This window comes from Solanum verrucosum, unplaced genomic scaffold (genome assembly GCF_900185275.1).
Source record: "Solanum verrucosum unplaced genomic scaffold, falcon-dt-bn FXZP01000268.1, whole genome shotgun sequence".
NCBI classification, from domain to species: domain Eukaryota; kingdom Viridiplantae; phylum Streptophyta; class Magnoliopsida; order Solanales; family Solanaceae; genus Solanum; species Solanum verrucosum.
Window position 1 is genome coordinate 3017103 of NW_026019957.1, and position 20653 is coordinate 3037755.

At 32.0% G+C, this 20653-nt stretch overlaps 3 protein-coding genes across 4 annotated transcripts in view; 2 read left to right on the plus strand and 1 right to left on the minus strand.

Annotated features, from left to right (window-relative positions):
- The window catches only part of LOC125814687 (peptidyl-prolyl cis-trans isomerase CYP18-1), a 217227-nt gene that overhangs the window by 105104 nt on the left and 91470 nt on the right, over positions 1–20653 (plus strand). The window lies entirely within an intron of this gene.
- LOC125814683 (uncharacterized) lies at positions 176–5015 on the minus strand. Its single transcript, XM_049494155.1, has 4 exons — positions 4894–5015; positions 2941–3052; positions 1440–1654; positions 176–471 (listed from the first exon to the last, which is right to left on the minus strand). The coding sequence occupies exons 2-4, from the start codon at positions 3028–3030 to the stop codon at positions 189–191; spliced, it is 588 nt and encodes a 195-aa protein (XP_049350112.1). The 5' UTR covers positions 3031–3052; positions 4894–5015; the 3' UTR covers positions 176–188.
- The window catches only part of LOC125814661 (autophagy-related protein 18a-like), a 14839-nt gene continuing 5475 nt past the window's right edge, over positions 11290–20653 (plus strand). The window contains exons 1-4 of one of the 2 annotated variants that reach the window (XM_049494133.1): positions 11290–12201; positions 13262–13463; positions 15292–15418; positions 16392–16747. In XM_049494133.1, the coding sequence (XP_049350090.1) occupies positions 11362–12201; positions 13262–13463; positions 15292–15418; positions 16392–16482 (1260 nt within the window). In that variant the 5' untranslated portion in view covers positions 11290–11361 and the 3' untranslated portion in view covers positions 16483–16747. Of the gene's footprint in view, positions 12202–13261; positions 13464–15291; positions 15419–16391; positions 16748–20653 lie in introns of those variants that run through there. The other variant, XM_049494134.1, reaches the window with a different exon arrangement.

Sequence of the window (20653 nt, forward strand, 5' to 3'; positions counted from 1 at the left end):
TCCTGCATTTCTGTAAGAGGCTAAGGAACACAATCTATAATGAAGAATCTACAATGATATTTTATTTTTATTATACTTAGAAAGACAGGAAATCATGTTTTTTTTACAGTTTTGTGCTGAAAGTTCATTTTGCAACAACAGAAATAACACACAGAGAGAGTAGAATACTAGTAGTAGTGTATATAACTTTAAGCACTGCTCTTGATAATTTCATCATCTGCATAACTTGCTTTCGGCTCGCCCTTGACATTCGTTTCTTGGAAATAATCCTCACGAGCGTTATCAGCTAACATCAAAGCCACCAACCAGAAGAGCGCGGAATCAAGAGACAAGAAGGCACCTCCACCTAGAAGACCGGTCTTGGCAGTTGGGCAATCGGTCTGCAAGTTGTGATGAATGTTGCGTGTGATATGAAGTTGCTCGGTGATTGTAGGCCACAACAACAATGTTGCTGCTAAACCAGTTGTGCCCCTTTGAATTGACAGCAGAAAATCACCAAAAAGAACACTAAGGCTCAGAAAATAGTACAGTAGTATATGAAATAATGATAAGATTCCTACCCCTCAAGAGAGGCGGTGAACTCAATCACATAGTTGATGGTGATGCATCAATTTCCAAAGTAGTCCACATATAAGTTCAAGAGTTAATGGTAAAAAACGCACCTAACCTACCGTTTTTTCGCGAATTTCACACCCCAATTAACAATTGTTCCTTTCTTCTTCTTGCACTATCACCATTTATGTATTAAAAAACACACCTCAAGTCCTCCTCAACTATCCCTGAACCCTAAACCCTAAACCCTAAATCAGTTGTTCCCTTTTCCTACCTGAATGACACTTGAACTACCGGTTTTTCACGAGTTTCACACTTCAACTATCGGTTGTTCTCCTTTTTCCTACATGAACTATCATCATCTATGTATTAATAACACACACACCTAAATTATCAGTTGTTCCTTCCCATTTCCTACTTGAACTATCACCATCGAGTCATCAAGGGTTAAGTATCTCATAATGAACCTTATTTTCAGCAGGGGGTTAATTTTCTTGTATGCAGTTCGAAATCATCCTACTTAAAGGATATTAAAGAGTGCATTCTGCATTTTGATTAAGTTGAAGATACCTTGGATAATTTGCACCCTTTTACGTGTCTTAAGTAGTTGGTATCCGATTTTTTCAAAAATTTATCACTTCATCAGATATATCTATACATCCAAGAGCTGCAATTCCTAAATGATATTAGTGCTATTATTTGTAGAGGATGACGGTCAAAGTAACAAGAAGTATGTGACCTACAATGATGTGTTTACCAACTTCAGGACAAAAACAGCCAATAGTAAGACACATAGGGATAGTGAACTAGGATAAAGAAGAAGGTAAATGAAGAGATTGCGCATAAAACACAATGAAAAAGAAAAAAACAAGTTGAGGAGTACTTACAATGCAATATTTAAGAACACGACAAAACTAGTGTTTCTCAGCAAAGCAGCTTGTGGAACTGACTTTCCTTGATATGGATAAAACAAAGACAGAAAACCGGCCACAGAAGATGCAGCAAGAAAAACAAAAGACAAATAGCCCAAGGCAACAGTAGGATCAGACTTGTATTTACAAATAACAACGCCTTTTCCTGATATTGCAGTCCCAGCTGCAGGCTGCAATAAAAATATCCAAAAAAGTCCTAAATAAGAGAGGAGAAAGTAACAAAACCAACAACATATTTGACAGATAGTTTGCGCATCTACTCATCAATGATGCTCAAAGATCTCCACTTTTCTGACAGGAAATTAAGAAGGAATAACATCTTCTTGTTCGACACAGTAAAATTTTCAATTTTCACAATATACAAACACATTAAAAGTGTTATATTACTTGGGAACTGACACACCACAAATATAATACAACAACATACCCAGTGTAATCCCACAAGCGGGGTATGCGGAGGGCGGTGTGTATGCAGCCTTAACCTTGTGAAGGTAGAGAGGTTGTTTCGAATAGACCCTCAGGTCAAATAACACATATCAAAAACAAGTATGCAAAGGAAGTGCAGTAGTGGAGTAATCATGCTGAAACAACAAATATGGAAGGAGAAATCACGAAATTGTTCTGTGTTGTTCTTGATAAGATTAAAAAGCACTACAGGAATACTTGGACACAAGACGTCTAAGAAAACCATATGTTTCACACCTAGCTCTCCCAAGTCCCAACAGGTACACTAGCTGCAACCACTAAAGTAGCAATCATCTATCATGTGAATAAGAGTAATTTAAGACATGAAGAATCAGCATAAAGTCTTCCATGTTATAATGTTATATCTGATTTTAAATACATTTGGCATCACATGGTTAGAGTAAGGTCATGCCTTTGAAACCGACAACCATAAAAACAGAAATGTTAATCACCAACAAGTTTTGTTTCGCTATGCTGATCTACGTCAAAGAAAAAGTCTGATGTTGTACTTAAAACCAACTACCACTCCTCTATTAAATAACTACTTAGGATAACTCAGAAGAATCATGACCAATGTTTCATCCAACATGAGGACAGCACAATAGGGCAGATCAGGTTGCAATGCAAGCGATCCAATCACTTCAATTGCTTCTTCACTTATAGTTTACCAGAAAAATCAGTCATGTTCTTAATAATAGTGATTTTTGGTAGCATTATTCAACACTATCTCACAACTAGGCAGAGGCTCGAACTATATACATAAATATAAAAGGTTTAGAGAAATTTTCCGAAAATATGTTCATATATAGATTAAGATGTGCACCCAATGCCATGAAGTCCATTTAGAAAAAGAAGAAGGAAAACACACACACACAAAGAACTAGGCAAGCATATCGTACGAAATTTAGACAATCAAAGAATAAGACATAGCAGGCAAAAGATTAAGCAGAGGATTTACAAGAATTCCCCACATTTGATTTATTCAACTAACCTTCTTGTTTTCAGCGATAACTCCAAATATAAAGGATAAAACACCAAGGGTGGCTATTATCATAGACATCTGTTTCATACCAATCGCCATTGGACCTCCAAGCTTTCAGCGACTACCTACATAATTTCAAAATCCAAAATACCCATTTTTTTTCATCAAAATTGAACAAAAAAATCCAAATACAACCAAATCAAACAAGTTATCACTTCAACTGTAACAAGAAACAGATTCTAAAGTGTCTAATACTAAAAAGAACCAACTTTGAAAAGATGGGGTTACCTGAATTGTACCCAAGATTACAACAACAACAACAACATACCCAGTGTAATCTCACAAGTGGGGTCTAGAGAGGGAAGTGTGTACATACACCTTACCCCTACCTTGGAAGGTAGAGAGGTTGTTTCTGATTGACCTTGGCTCAGGGAGGCTCAAGAGAATAACAGGATTGAAGAAACCAAGGCAAAATACTAAGCAAGGCAAGACAAAACAATCTGAAAGAGGAATAATAACTACAACAAAATAATACGATAATTGAAGTACAAGGAACAACAAATAGTAACAGAAGTTGAAGAAACAAGAAACTACAAGAATACTACAATGACTACTAGTATGGAAGGATAAGCGAGACAACACTCAACTACTTAGTGGCCTTCTACCCGAATCTGTATCCTCCATAAGCTCCTCTCTAAAGGATAAACACCCGGAAAAAGTCTGTTTAGATTCTTGAAAGAAGGAGGGTGAAATTCTACATATCAAACAATGAATATCTTAAGTCAAAGTTGATGAATTGCAAAGCGTTCAGCAACTAACTACAACAACAACAGCTATGTCTCAATCCTAACTTGGGTCGGCTATATGGATCTTAATTTCTTCATTTAAGCTCGTATTATATCATCATCATAGTAAATCCAAAATACACATTTTTTTCATCAAAATTTAACAGAAATTTTAAAACAAATAAACCCCAATATACAACCAAATCAAAAAAGCTATCACTTCAACTGTAACAAACAAACAAAGAAAACAAAAAAACAGATTATGAAGTGTCTAATACTAAAAAGAACCAAACTTTGAAAAGATGGGGCTAACTGAATTGTACTCAAAAGTAGAATAATCTAAAAGATAAACACCCACAAAATGACTGTTTAGATTCTTGAAAGTAAAAGGGGGTAAAATTATACATCTTAAGTCACTGTTGATGAATTGCAAAGGTGGAAAGACAAACATACCCTTTCAGCAACTACCTACAACAACAACAACTACGTCTAAGTCCCTTACAAGTTCGGGGTCGACCATATGAATAAAAAGTACCATTTTTCATAAAAATTTAGCAGAAAAATCCCAATTTGCAACCAAATCAAACAAGTTATCAGTTCAAGTACAACAAGAAACAGATTATAAAGAGTCTAGTACTAAAAAGAACCAAACTTTGACCAGATGGGGTTATTTGAATTGTACCCAAAAGTAGAATAATCAAAAAGCTTAACACCTAGAAAAAGACTGTTTAGATTCTTGCAATGAAAAAGGGGGTAAATTATACACATTCAAACAGTGAATGTCTTAAGTCAATATTGATAAATTGCAAAAGGGGAAAAAGAAAATACCCTTTCAGCAACTATGTCTTAGTTCCAAACAAGTTCAGGGAGGCTATATGAATTGAAAATACCATTTTTCATCAAATTTTAGCAGAAAAGTACCATTTTTCCTCAAAATTTAGCAGAAAAATCCCAATTTGCAACCAAATCAAAAAAGTTATCAATTCAACTATAATAACAAACAGATTATACAGTCTCTAATACAAAAAAGAACCAAACTTTGACCAGATGGGGTCATCAAAATTATACCCAAAAGTAGAATAATAAAAAAGAACCTAGAAAAAGACGGTTTAGATTCTTGATATGAAAAGGGGTAAAATTACACACATTTTAATGAATTGAAAAGTGGAAAAAGAACCTACCCTTTTGGAAGATTAGTTTAATAGAGAAGAAAAATGAAAATTCTGCAGATCTGTTGATCTTTTTTTGTGTGTATTTAAAGGAAAATCAGAGTTGTCAACGCTGGCTGGAGCTGAGTAAACGTAAAAAGGAGGATGATAAAAGTGTGTGTATTTGTTTAGGATTCTTTTTCCTTTTATTTTTCTACCAAATTTGTTTTAAGATTCTTATCCATTTTAACATGGATTAACTTTCTCCAGAAAGTTGACTAGATCATGATGGGGGTGGAACTAGGAATCTAAGGATATTTTGGGTATAGTTTTTGACAATTAAAAATAAAAGTAACATATTTCTATTTTAATTTGTTTGACCTACTTTTATTTTTTCCATAATACAGAAATGTATCTTTTAATTTGGTCTTATTTTACATTTATGTCCTTCAACTTTGGGTGCGCACAAATAAATAATTATAATTGTATAAAGTTGAACTAATAGACATATGAGTCATATGTGACATAATACACATAGGACAAATTCGCATGTAGGATGTCACTGTGTGTCTATTTATTCAACTTTATACAAGTTTAAGTATCTATATGTGCATGACCAAAGTTGAGGAACATAAATGTAAAATGAGGTCAAGTTAAATGGTACTTCCTCTAATTCAAATTAATTGAATTGTTGAGACATTTTTCATTTTTCAAATTAACTTAATTGTTCAATTTTCAAGATTACTTTTACAATGTTCTTCCAATTTTATCCTTCATTAGTTATTAAGTAATTTTAGTTATTTTAATAATAAATTTGACAATAATTAATAAGGGTAAAAATAGAAAGTTATGTCTAATTTATGTCTTAATCTACTTTTTTTTAAGGATGTGAAACACTTCAACAATTCAATTAATTTGAAACGGAGGGAGTATATTTATGTAATGCCTTTATTTTTAGTTTGTTTTAAAAACAATGAATTTTTTTTTCTTTTAGCAACTCTTTGATTTCAAAATTTCACATGACATATTTATAACTACGAGATTAAATGACATTTTGATACATTTTTAATTTTAGTCCACGAGATTTAATTATTTCTTTTAATTTTCTTAATCTTCGTGAAAAATCAAATAAGTCAAACAAGTTGAAATGGAAAAGATATATATTCTGAGTAGCTTGTCTTTCTAAGCTTCTTCTTTTTCTTTTTTTTCTTTTATTGAAAAAACGAGGTTATGAAAAAGAAATACGGAGGAAGAAATTAAAACATGGATAAAACGAATCATTATTAACGATGAAAATTCATATGATTAAATAACTGAGCTATTAAAATTTTCCACTTATTTTTTAAAACTTTGGTCGGCCTAAAATAATATTCCTATAATTTCTTTCTAGTTTGTAATAATATGAATAAAATGATCCCACTAGTAAAATTACATTTATTATGTTAGAATTGTTGTTACTTTATAATATCATATTTGTAGTTTTACAAATAAAATATTTATATATATATATATAAGCATAATTTGATAATCGTAATATGTATACCTTAAACTTTTAGATTGTTTAGTTGATGGGATAAGATAAATAAAGATATCTCACGAGTTGACATATCTTATGAATCAACTATCTCACTTTCACTTTTTAAAGATAACTAATCTCATCATCCTAATACGTCATGAAATAAAATAATTTTGAGACCAATAGTACTCATATAACGAAATAAAGGATACAACAATCTTACATTTTTATTTTGTAATGACATAATATATAAATATGCTCTTTAATTTGGTCTTGATTGTATCCATACCCTTCAACTTTGACTATGCACACATTTGATCATGCAATATGAAATCATGAGATGAAGTTGAAGTTTTGTTTAGATATCGATTTGGAGTTTTTGTGTTGCATATTTTCTCATAAACATAACAATCTCATAAGTTGTAAAACTATTAAAATAATCCTAATTATTTATTCAATACCAAATAAACAAAAAATCATAAAATCGCATAATAAATTATTACAAATCCATTGTAGCCAGTCTTGTTCACTTAATATAGATGAAAAATATATATTTTTACCAAACATTAAAGTAGTAATAGTAAATTTGATGACAAAAATTAATGAATTTGATGAATATAAATGATAAAGTAGAAATTGATTTAAAGTAATAATAAATTTTATGTTGGTAAGAATATTAAATTTTAAAAAGTAATGATATGATTATAAAATTTATTTACATATGAAATAGATGACTAATAGATATAAATGTGGGTTGTTTTAACAAAATATAAAGTTGTGGGTCAATTTTTGTACTTAAAAATCTCAAATCATGATATGAAATTCTTAAATCATAATTTTTGGAGAATATGAGATTTCATCTCTGAATATGAAATCATGAGATGAAATCAACGTCAAATCACATGTCTAAACGTTGATTTCATCTCACGATTTCATATAATGTGTATGAATACTGTTTGAATAATGCGATATGAAATTATGATTTTGAAATCATATTGATTTAAATATTAAGTCTTGTTTGGACATGCAATTTAAATTTTTAAATTGTATTTTTCTCATAAATATAAAAAACCCACAAATTATAAAAATGATCAATTTTTTTCTATTAAATGAGCAAACAATAATCCATGAACACATAACGTTTCCTAATATATAAAGTAGTACTATTTACCGTTCATATATATTTTTTCTTTAAAAAGAGTTAAATTAAAAACTAATAAATCAAGGGGGAGAAAAGTTGGGATAAAGAAAAAATATCATCCAAACTGATGAGACAATATATATTTGTCAGAAATAAATCCCATTCAGTTTTGAAATTTCACCCCGAGAAGTACTCATAAAACGCATTTGCTGGATGCGATTTACTAAGTGCATTGAATAATTTTGGTTATTTTGAGGATTGGTTCTACACGTGATATGTAGGATACAAAATTATCATATAGAACATTACGTAAAATGAGTGCGTCTGCTTGTTTAATGTTATACAAGTTTAAGTGCCTACTTGTGCACACCCAAAGTTGAAGGACATAAATGTCAACTGAAGTCAAGTTAAAGAGCATGCGGATGTATTATGTTGTACTTTCATATAGGCATAATATATAAATATATCATTTAACTTGACCTTAGTTCACATTTAAGTCATTCAACTTTAGGTGTGCATAAAATAGACACTTAAACTTGTATAAAGTTGAACAGATAGATACACATCCTACGCCACAATTTTTGTCCTACATGTATTATGACACATATGATTCATGTGTCCACTTATTGAACGTTATACAAATTTAAGTGTCTTCTAGTACCGCACACAAAGTTAAAGGGCATAAATATAAAATGATGTCAAATTAAAGAGTACAATTATCTACTATGCCCCTTCACATAATATAACAATTTCTTCACATCAAGTCATGATACCAAATTGCATATTCAAAAACTAATTTAGGCTTAAGTCATCTGCGACCCCTTAAAGTTGTCCGCATAATTCACTTAGACGCCTTAACTAGGACTTGTACCTATTAAACACCTAAATTATTTAAAACATGTACCTATTAAACACAAAATGCTGATATGACAAAAATCATGTTTTGCACTTCCCTGAAGTGCGTGAAAAATTCAAAATAATGTTTTTTTTATTTATAAAAAATACTTTTTTCTTCTTCTTTTATTGACACTTGACACTATAATTAACTTAAAAGATTTTTATCTTCTTTCATTTACACTTTTTTCAAAAAAGAAAACCACCCACCCCTCCCAGACGTCTTCTTCATAATTTAGGGCATGTTTGGATTGACTTTTGGCTTATGACTTATAAGCCAAAAGCCATAAGTTAGGATTTCTAACTTATGACTTTTGACTTATTTTTGTTATTTTGACTTTAAAATAAGTGTTTATAAACACTTTTTAACTTTACCCAAACACTTCAAAACTGCTTAAAAACTATTTTGGCTTAAAACCACTTAAATAAGTCAATCCAAACGGGCACTTGTTTGCAAAACCTTTTTTATTTTAGCTCTAACATTGTTTTTCTTTCTTTTTTATATAAAAAAATTATATTACTTCTTCTAAATCCGAAGAAATGAAAATCTACTATGAAGAAATCATATGATTCAGATTTGAAAGAAAGACTTTTTTTCGTATGATTTATTTCAAATCTCATAAAAATAATGAAACAAATATGAAGAAAGAAGATAAATGATTTTTATGTATAAAAAAATTAGCCGATATTTGTTTATCACAATTTTCGAACAAATATTACTACTAAAATTCAAATATAAACTCACTAAATTTATCAAAATAATATCCAAAAATTTGATAGAATTAATTTTTGAGCTATCAATTTCTTTTTGTCATCGATGACGAAATGATCGCCGATAAAATTTTCTTTCTTCTTCACTCTTATATCAATCCTTCTCTATGACGAATCTAGTATGAAAATATATATTTTTCAAAAAGTTGTATTCAAGTTATTTGAAAAGAAATTGGATTATGTGATTGGAGAAAGAACGTGTTTTGAGAAAAAGATGAAGATGAAAGGGGGTTGGGTAGGGGTGGGCTTGGATAAAATAGGTTGACATTTTCAATTTTTTTCATTTTTATTTGTTTTTAAAAAAATTAGATAGAAAATGTGTTTGAAATAATTTTAAACAAAAAAATTATTTTTTCTGTAATTTTGGGGCCCCAGTGCCACATGTTATTTTTTAATTAGCCACTTTGCCATGTCAGCGCAAGTGTATCACACACTCTTCATGTTTTTTGTTGATTATAAAAAAATGTCTAATAGGAACAATTTTTGAATAGGTAAAAGTGTTCAATAGGTACTAGTCTTAATTAAGGTGTCTAAGTGAATTATGCAGACAACTTTAAAGGGTTGTCGATGACTTAAGCCACTAATTTAATACCATATCATAATTAACATAATACTATGCCCTTTAACTTAGTTTCAGCTTGACATCTGTCCTCTAACTTTGAATGTGTATAAATAGATACTTAAATTTATATAAAATTAAACAAGTAGATATACGTATCCTACATCACATAATACATGTAGGACTTCACGTAGGACATAGAAATAACATGTAGAACAAATCAAGTTAAAAAATCATATCCGCTGAAATTAAGTTAAGAATAATGTTTATATATTATGCTTATTATAATTTCATATTGCATGTTCAACCGGGAGTTAAAATATACAAATATAAAAATAATGCTTGTCCATCAAGACTCCTAATCCAAATATTCTTCCTTCTTCTAACATAAATAAAACAAACCGTTTTCTACTCCAAAAATACAACTGAAAAATTCTCTTCACTGCAAAGCAAAACCCCAAATCCCTCTTTATTCTTCACTCCTCCATTAATATCTCTCTCTGATTAGTTTTTTTTAGTCTTCAATGTAAGTATTACTCTCTGATTACTATATCATTGATGTTCCTGCATAATTTTAAAAAAAAAATCTCGAGTAGAAATTAATGGTTTTAATAAATTGGGTTTCACGTAAATCTAGCTATTTTTTCTTATTATGTTCATCGATATGAGTATTCATGAATTTTTTTTGACAATCCAGTATGGTTTACTTGTTGTATAATCAAAAAGTTATTGATGAAGAAGCTTACTGAGCTTAATTTTTTTAAAAAAAATTGAATTTGTGGAGATAAATGGGTTTAATAAATTGGGTATCAGGTAATTCTAGCAATTTTTTAGTTAAAATTATGTAAATCAATAGTGAGCAGAATACTGGGTATTCATGATTTTGTTTTTGTAAAATTTCAATTTTTTTTCGACAATCCACTACGGTTTTATTGTTGTGTAATGAAAAAGTTATTGATGAAGAAGCTTAATGAGCTTATTATTTTTTTGGGGTTGAGATCAATAACTTTGTTAAATTGGGTGTCACGTAATTCTAGCAATTTTTTTTTATTTTGTTTGTCATTATTGTGAGCAGGATACTGGATATTAATGATTTTGTTTTAAAGTTCGTTTTTTTCGATACTCAGTATGATTTTATTGTTATATAATCAAAAAGTTATTGCTTAAGAAGCTTAATGAGTGAGTTTAGTGTTCAATCCCCAATTAACCAGGATGTTCATTTATTCATAATCTTTCCTCTCATAGAAGTCCCTGTATTGCCTATAAAGTAGAAGTAACGAGGAAGAACAGTGTGTGGCGATCGGTAGGGAAAACCAATTGAAGCTGTTTAGCATATCTTAACGAAAAAACTAATTTTGATTTTGTTGTAGCATTTTCCTTTGAAGATCTTTTCATTTTTTTGCCTTTTTTGAAGATTTTTATTAATCAATGCTTGTATGGCCTTTTGGCTAAGATCAAGTTTAGTGTCAGACCTCATCAGTTTGATAATATTGCATCTAGTTTTAAATTTTGTCTTTCTGATGCAGATTGATGACCGTCTATGTGGTGTGAGTTGAGATAGAAAACATTATCCATTTAGCTTTATACCTCTCTAAGATTTCTTCCTAATCCCTGTCATGGCCACTGTTTCCTCTCTCCCCCCACCAGTTCAGCACCCAAATACTAGTTCGTCACCAATGCTTCAACCTTGCTTAGAGCAACTAGATGAACAACACAAACAACAGCTTCAGACACAAGAAGCTGCTGTTGTACAGATAGATAATGATCCTAAGCAGAGTCCCCTTAATCCATGTCCTACCCATGGCTTCATCAATAAATCAATTTCAACTCTATACCGCGTTTCCTTCAATCAAAATGGTAGTTGTTTCGCCATTGGCACTGATTGCGGCATTAGTGTCTATAGTTGTGACCCTTACTGTGAGATGTTTCGACGATACTTTGATAATGGAGGTGGTATTGGAATTGTTGAGATGCTCTTCAGAAGCAATATATTAGTCTTTGTGGGAAATGGAGATAATCCACAGTATCATCGAAACAAGGTCATAATTTGGGATGACCATCAGAACCGTTGCATCGGAGAGCTCCGTTTCAGGTCGGCTGTGCGCGGTGTGCGGCTTCGACGGGACTGCATTGTAGTTATACTTGAGCAGAAGATATTTATATATAATTTTGCTGATCTGAAGCTCGTCCACCAGATTGAGACAATTTCAAACCCAAAAGGACTCTGTGAAATTTCACAAACGGCTGTATCACCTGTGCTGGTGTGCCCTGGGTTGCAAAATGGTCAAGTTCGGGTTGATCATTTCACATCAAAAAGGACTAAGTTTATCTTTGCACATGATTCTAGGATTGCATCTTTTGCTCTTAGTCATGAGGGGAATGTGCTGGCAACAGCAAGTATCAAGGGTACTCTTATCCGGATTTTCAGCACGCAGGATGGTACATTGTTACAGGAGGTAAGATTTTGAATGTTGTTTAGTTCAGTCCAAGATATTTCAAATTCTTTTATACCAAAGCTTTCATAAGCAGTAGTAGCATTTTTCTTATTTTTCTCTTTCACCAAGTATGAATAGTTTGTAGCTACTGGATTGCAAAACTGACCTTGTCAAAGTACTTCATCAATCCAGCATATCTGTCTTTATCTTCATTTTGTAACTCTCCTTGATCAAAACATGATGTTTTGATGTCATTTACTTATGCTAAACACGGATAAGTTAATGGCTTTGTTGTTTTGAAATTCCTTGACTTCTGCTTGTACTCTCAAGTAAATTGTACCTATATAGCATTTTCTAATGTCTCAAAATTACGTACTGATTCTTTATTCTGTGTTTCCCGTGATTCATGACTCAGAAAGTCTTAGGATGCATTTGGTACTCAGAGTGCACTCCTTTTTATTTTTTTTATTTTTTATAATGGTAACTGTATATTCAGCGTGCATTCCTTGCTTGCCTCTGCCTTGAATATTAACCTTTGGTTATCAACAGATTGTAATTTATTAAAACTGGATCTAGAAGTTTCTTCTTCTATATAAATCTCCATCCATATGTGCCTTTGGCTTGCAACATTCCTTGTCAATCTCCATTTGGGTCAAATCTGGATATTGCATGAACAGTTCTAGAATGGAGGGAATCTAGATGTTTCTTTATCACCTATTTTATCTTGAAGTGGATGTAGAGTTAATGAACATAATGTTGTTAACTTTTGCCAATTCCTTGTATCTTCTTTCTATTCTTCATATTCTCCCATAATTACAAGTGTCATTTTTACTACTGATATCCGTTGACATATCGGATATAGATTGTTTAAGATTGTAATGTTTTTATGGTTTTATTTTTCTACTTTGCTTGCTAAGAGATTTACTTTATCCATACACAAATGACAAGCTTTGTCTCAAAAAAAAAAAAAAGAAGCATAAATGACAAGCTAGATTAAGTCTTTTAACTTTCCCTTGCACCAATTAAACAGTGTTTTTGAGATATCTAGTTTTGGTAAATCACACATCACGTATGATTTCAGGTAAGGAGAGGTGCTGATAGAGCAGAAATTCACAGTGTTTCATTCGATCCAACTGCTCAGTGGCTAGCAGTCTCTAGTGACAAAGGCACAGTTCATGTTTTTAGGCTTAAGGTCAATCTAGGGAATCAGGATAAGACAAGAACTACTCCTAATTTCCGTGGTACTTTGGCTGCAGCGAGTTCACCACTATCCTTCATCAAAGGTATGGTTCCTTTCTGATACACATTTAACATTTTCTGATTTCTGTGTGTGTGTGTGTGTGTGTGTTGTAAACAGCTGTGCAGAATTCAACCATAAACACTAATTATTTGATCTTTGATCTGGATGCCTTGTAAATGTTGTTCAGCATTTGGGATGGATGTCCTGACCATGAGCTTATAGAAAAAACTACGGCAACTTATCACACGCAAATATTCTTTGAATGATAGTTAACAGTAGTAGGCTTGTTCAGTTGACAAATGCTCCAGAGCAGTTAGCATAGACAGCAACAGCCTACTTGCTTGATATCTTTCCATGAGAAACCCAACTTAGTCTTCCATTATACACTTCATCTTGACCAATTGGCCTAAGACATAGACAACTTAAACTAAATATCTAATCCTACATTAGGTACTCACAGTTTTTATACATCTAAAGTCTAGTTGCCAAAAGGACAACTGTCCAGGTTGTCACCGTCACCTTGCTGTATGTAAATCATCCCTTGCATTTAAACAACCATAGTTGTCATTTCATTTAAGATCTAAGCTTGTATCTAATGTCATCTATCAATTTTTGTCTCTTAACATTTTTATGGGGCCATCAACCAAACTCAGGAGACAGCAAGCTTTTTTGACCCTTTTCCACTCAATATGGAGTTTTCTTTATAGCTTCAAAACATATAAAGCATATGATTCAATAAAGTCTAAATAAAGGGTAGGGGAAAACAAACTCATAATTTTACTAATTTATTTCAATATATTTTTTTGGATTTCTCGCTGTACAGTTATGAAGTATATGACATTTGTTACTTCCTCTCTGTTGAATGTAGAGGAGTTTTCTTTTACTATATAGACCAAATAAAGGGAAATAGCACTACTACTAACTTGGCTCTTTCTCGTCCCGTCTTTCATGTCATTCACTCAAAAGGCTTTCAATATGGGTTACCCTCTAGATTAGATTCTCTCTTATTTTGATTTTTGTGAATTTTAGTTCACTCGTTCCCCGTTAACAGTCCCCTTTCCCTAGTATATCTAAAGTAACTATGTCCAAATGGCATGCAAGTCATTTTTTTATTTTCAGGGTTCTCTAAGTTCTGCATTATTCTACTCATGTGCAGCTCATATGAGAATTGAGATACCACTCCTATAAAAATCTTTTTTTCTTTGTCCTTAATGGACATCTTACATACCCTGAAGTTTCCTGCACAAAAGTGTTTGCCTTCTTGGTCTATTTATTACAGCCACAGATAAATATTTGTAACCTCAAGGTGGTGTTAATACTCGTTAAATTGTAGCTTTTTCTAGTGCAGTAGTATTATCCGTAGCTTATTTAAGCACCCACTTTTGCAATTAAATAGATTAACTTTCATGCGCCTGAAGACTAATAATGAAGGATCTGTGTTAGCGCACAAGTTTTGCCTGGTAAATTTTGCTTTATTTGATTCTATCGAATTGAGATTACTTGTTTTTTCTCTGATATATTGGAGGATCATTAGAGGTGATTAACTCTTTGTAATAAGGTTGTTTAAAATGGAAAAAGATTTATATTTGACTTTGGTGATCCGCATGCATCAATCAACTACACCTTAATCACAGAGCTGGGGCTGTATTTTCATAATAACTTTTTTTAAGTTGGTGGTCAACCAATCACAGCCTCCTCTTTTATCGGACTTGAGATCGGCTACCATGCACTGTAATTCACATGCATCCTCAATAATATTCTGTTTTGCTTCTCTGAAATGGCCCTGAAAATGTTTAACATGAAACTTTGAGTCGAGAACTTCTTTGCTCCCGTTACTTTTTACAGGCTCTGAATTGATTTCATGTTGACAGGAGTACTTCCAAAGTATTTTAGCTCAGAATGGTCTGTGGCTCAATTCAGATTTCCCGGAGATTCCGAGTTCATTGTTACTTTTGGTCATGAAAAGAATACATTGTTAATTCTTGGCTTGGATGGAAGGTAGGCTCACTTCTCTGAGAATTTTGTGGCATATATATTACATAATATTTCTCTTGTTATGTAAATACCTATACTTTCAACAAAAGGTCCATGTTGGAGGACAGAGAGAATTAAGCACAGACCTCACATTGTCTCAATTATGTTTTTCTTGTTTTAACAGATGAAATCGACAAAATACTGTGCAACATGCCAGAGTATAATTTTTTTTACCTACATGTGTATTGATATATACGTAGTCAGAGAGAATTAAGCACAGACTTCACATTGTCTCTATTATGTTTTTCTTGTTTTAAAAGATGAAATTGATAAATTATTGTGTTAAAATGCCAGAGAGTATAAAGAATTTTAACCTACCTGTGTATTGATATATACGTAGTGTCCTATTACCAGTGGTTATGTAGAAAACAGTTTAGAGGGATGATAAGTAGAAAGTGCCATAGCATGAGCTTCTCAGTACCTGCTACTTAAGAAGTAAAAAGATGCTAATATGTCTGTTCACCATCATTTTGTTGGGTGAAGAATATAAATTCAATTCATGTACATATATTTAATACCAAAAATTAGAACTAACAAATAGGGCAGCAAAAATAATAACCGGCTGAGCAAAGAGCTGGGCTAAAGAAGTAAAATATGGTCTTCCTTACTCTTTTGTGTTTTCTTCTTCCACTACTAAAGCTGTTTTCCCAATGGAAGATTTTTGGCGTGTGTGATTGACCATCTAACTTATCCCTTTGTTTGTTGAAGTATCTTTCGCCCACATAAACACTTGCTAATGCATACAGTCATATTTTTACTTCTCTTTCAACTATTAATTTGGTTCTTCCTATGTATGGTTTTGGATGTGCGTGAATGACTTTTTAAGCTTTTCCGAGATTGACTGGAATATGCACTCTTGCCCTGTTTACATACATTTACTTCTCTTAGTAAGATTCACTTGGTCACATTATTGATATGTGTTCAACTTGTCACGCAGCTTTATTAGATGCAAGTTTGATCCGTCCTCTGGCAAAGAGATGACTCAGATGGAGATTCACAACTTTCTGAAGTCCGAAAAGGCCTCGTGATGGAATGTTTGATCGGCTTTCCTGTCCATGCAAGGAAGTATTTGCTTCCCTCAGTTGCACCTGCTTTCATAGTCATGGTATACGTTATTGTAACTATCATATATATAGTGATTTAACAGGGTAAATCGGTAGCTATAGCCAACAATTTTGAACAAGTTATGATGTACAGAACATCGACTTATTAGTATTCTAACAAAAATATAAGATACACAGTTGAATTTAGAATCACAATTGTTACCAGTAAGAAAATGTGTAGTTTTCTTCTTTGTTGCTCAACTTTGCTTCATTTACCTTATTTCTACTATGGGTAGAGATATTTTATGATTTCTCTTCACTTTTTTAGGACCTAAGTTTTGGGTTGATTCTGATTTTACTACCCATAAAACACAATCCTAGAAAAAGAGGGTTTTGTTTTGTATGCATTTTGGACATCTTCTTACTATTCTGATTTGCGATACTAGAACCGATTGTCTTTTGAAAACCGTCTCTCTATTTTCACGAAATAATGATAAGGTTTGTGTATGGTCTATCTTCTCTAGACCTCACTTATCTAGACCTCACTTATGAACTTTTACCAATTTTGGTCAACTGGAGACTTATCATGGCAAGAGTCTCACTACTATTAATGAACAATTTTTTTTTACATAAATTCTTCAGCATTAAGCTTCATTTTTATTCTTAAATCATTGTGTTGATGGGATTAATTAAACAAATGTTAAAATTTGTGTGATGAAAACATTAAAATTGTTTGTTGTGTCACTGGTGAAGTGCTTGACAAGTAAGTCTACCAAAGATGAATTAGCATGTCTTTTGTCCTTAGGGTTTCTTTCTTAGTGTTTCTAGATAGTCTTCTTGATAAAGACCTCCCATCTACTACTTTTTACATAACAGTAGACCGTAGTGTTCGGGTTAATTTACGCACATTTTAACTATTTTACTGAATACATCATTTTATCATCATTGATACCGGATGATTTATCAACCAAAATTTAAGCGGATGAAAGAAAATCTCCGAATATGAATTTTTGAATTTATTCATAATTTTCACTCATTTCATTAACCGATAGCCATACTTCTTTTGTTTTCATAGTGGCACCCTTGGCTTCAACCTTCTAGTAGAGGCTGATGTAGTGTTAAAGTTATGAGTTCGATTAAATTTAATATTTTCATTGTGAAATTTAGCTATGTTTGTAAAAAGAAAATCACTAAAATCATAAAATAAATATTACGTTTTAAACTCAAATTTTAAGATATAATAGATCAACAATAAACATCTAGAGGTGAATTTATCAAATGAAAATCTTGAATCCGCCGTAGCCTTTCTAGCTACTTTCTCAATGCATTTGTTTTAGCAGTGGACAAAGTCTTCGTTAAATAATATTTTCGACACAAAAATGTATATATGAGCATAAAAATATAACAATCAAATCGAATTCTTTTCGATAGTAAAATTCTAAATATTAAATTCATCAAAATAAAATTTCTGAATCCGCCTCTATCTTCACTACAAGAAACAGCTTTATTTAAGACCAATATTTATGGACGAGTTAATAATCCCGTCTCTGAAAGTACATATATTGGGACGATATTTTATTTCGGTCTTTAATTTCATATGTTATTGTGAAGGTACTAAATCTGGTCTCTAGAAAAAGTAGTAACTCGTCCCAAATTAAAACTTGGGTCTTGAGAAATTTATTGGAAGGCGGGAACATATTTTCACCAAAAAATTAGCCGCCTAAAAATTCATCAATTCACTAAAATTCTAAAAGGAAAAGAAAAGACGCTTCAATTTGTTTCTCAATGAAATAAAAAAGAACCCTAGCAGCGATCTTCCCTAGCTAACAATCAGCTTCCCTTACAACGATCTTAGTGTACTAGCTCTCAACTAAAAATCTGTGTTTTCTCAAAACAGAGAAAGCACAGGTCTGCCTAGCAGCAAACGCAATACAGGTCACATTGATTAGTGTTTCATCTCTATTTTCTCAAAACAGAGAAAGCAGAGGTCTGCCTAGCAGTGATCTCCACTCAATATATATCTTCTATTCACTCGGCTCTAAGGTATGCCTCCACTTCGACGAGTTGATTTGATTTTTTTCTGTACAGTTGACTTGTTGTTTGTTTTGTGCGAGTTGTAACTCATCGTCTTGTTTGAGTTCTTGTTCTCTAAGACTAGATGCTGATCGTTTTCTTAAAAAAGATTCAGTTTCGTAGTGTGATATGAAGCCAAAAGTGAAGGGGATTGATCAATCCTTAAAGAAGTTTGTGTTCCTAAAGATAAATAGTAATGAACTTGAAAAGAGGCACTAACAACTCAATGAACTAAAACAATATTAAGAGATAATATAGAGAGTGTTTTGTTTAAGTTGAGAAATCTGTTATGAATTACAAGTGAACTACTAACAGGGCAAGTGAGACAAGTGATTGCAGAATGTTACAACTGAATAAGTTAAAAAAGAGATAGTTTCATTTGGGTCTGAATCTGATGAAATATGTAAAACACAATAGAACTGATGCAACTAACCTCCTGTGGTGCTGCACATAGAAGATTGAATGAGGGATAGTTTCGTTTGGGTCTGAAAATTGGAAAACTTGATAACTTTCAAGAAGATGCATTCTAATAGTTGTTTAAAACATTCTTTCAATTTTTTCTAATTGGTTCTTTTATTTCTGTCTACTTGTATATCAGCTGTGCATCCTCTTTTGTGAGATTTTTTCCTTCTGTAAATTCAATTGTTGATTGTTTTCTTCTTATAGCATAGTGTATAGTGTGTTCCTAAAGAATCGATCATATTTTGACGATTAAATTAACACGAGCTGATGAACGATGAAGAAAGCAATAGAAAACTGATGCAAATTACCTCTTGTATATGATGTATATATTAGGTAGAAACAACGATAGTTTCATTTAGGTTTCAAAACTTGGAAAACTCAAGATTTTTCAATAGTTGGACCATATATATTTTTTCTGTAAAACAGAATCACTGGCTATTTTCTGTCTGTTCAACTTTCTGGTAAGCTTCCTCTTTTGGGAGCTGATTTTTTCTTCTTCTCTATATTTGATTTTTTCGAGTTACACTATACTTGTTTGAATTACTCTTCATCTTTGAGATTATCTGGTCAATTCTTTGAAGTATATCATAGTGTTTCGTGTGTGTCTAAGAAATCGATCATATTCTTTTACAATAAAATTAACTCGAACTCACAAAAGATGTAAGAACAAACAAAACGGATACAAATTACCTCATGTGGTGTTGTACATAGAAGGTAGAAATAGTTATAGTTCCATTTGCGTTACAAACTTACCAAACTCGAGATCTTTCAAGAGATACGTTCTTATAGTTGCACCATATATTCCTCCATTCCTATCAAACTCACAATCACCACAAATGTATTAAAAAAAACTGTAAATAACATATTGTAATTAACTTTTAGAAGGTTAAAGATGCAAGTGAGTTCTTATCGTTATACTTCCTGTATTCTATATATAAAGGTAGAAAATGATAGTTCTTTTGGTGTAAAACAATGATAGTTCTCTTTGGGTTTGAAACTTGACAAACTCAAGATATTTCAAGAAGAAACATTCTTATAGTTGCACCACATATTCTTCCATTCTTGTAAAAGTCAAGCTCGACAAATTTACCCAAATGACTGTAAATAACAGATTGTAAGTTGTGCGCATCTTATAATTATCAAAACGTCTGTAAATAACATATTGTAAGTTGTAAATAATATATTGAATTTAATTTTGATAACATAGTGAACTAGGTACAAAATCACAAGTTGTGTGCATTTAAAGTTTTTCCTTATCGTTTATATTTTCTTATTCTATTTTTATGTATTCTCCAAGGTTATGGCACCTAGTAAGAAATGGATGCAACTTTCTCTTGATAAACGGGTTGACCAAGCCTATTTAGACGGGGTGCAAAAGTTTTTGGATTATGCTTTTCGGGATAGGAAAAGAAAATGAAATATGATGTCCATGTTACAAATGTTGTAATACAACATTAGGAACTCGTGAGATGATTGATACACATTTGAAAGTATATGGAATAATTCAAAATTATACTTTTTGGTATCACCATGGAGAACATTTAGGTAGCCAGTGTCAAACTCTGAAGATGAAAATGATGATGAAGTAGAAGATTATGAGAGTGAAGATGAAAGTACAATA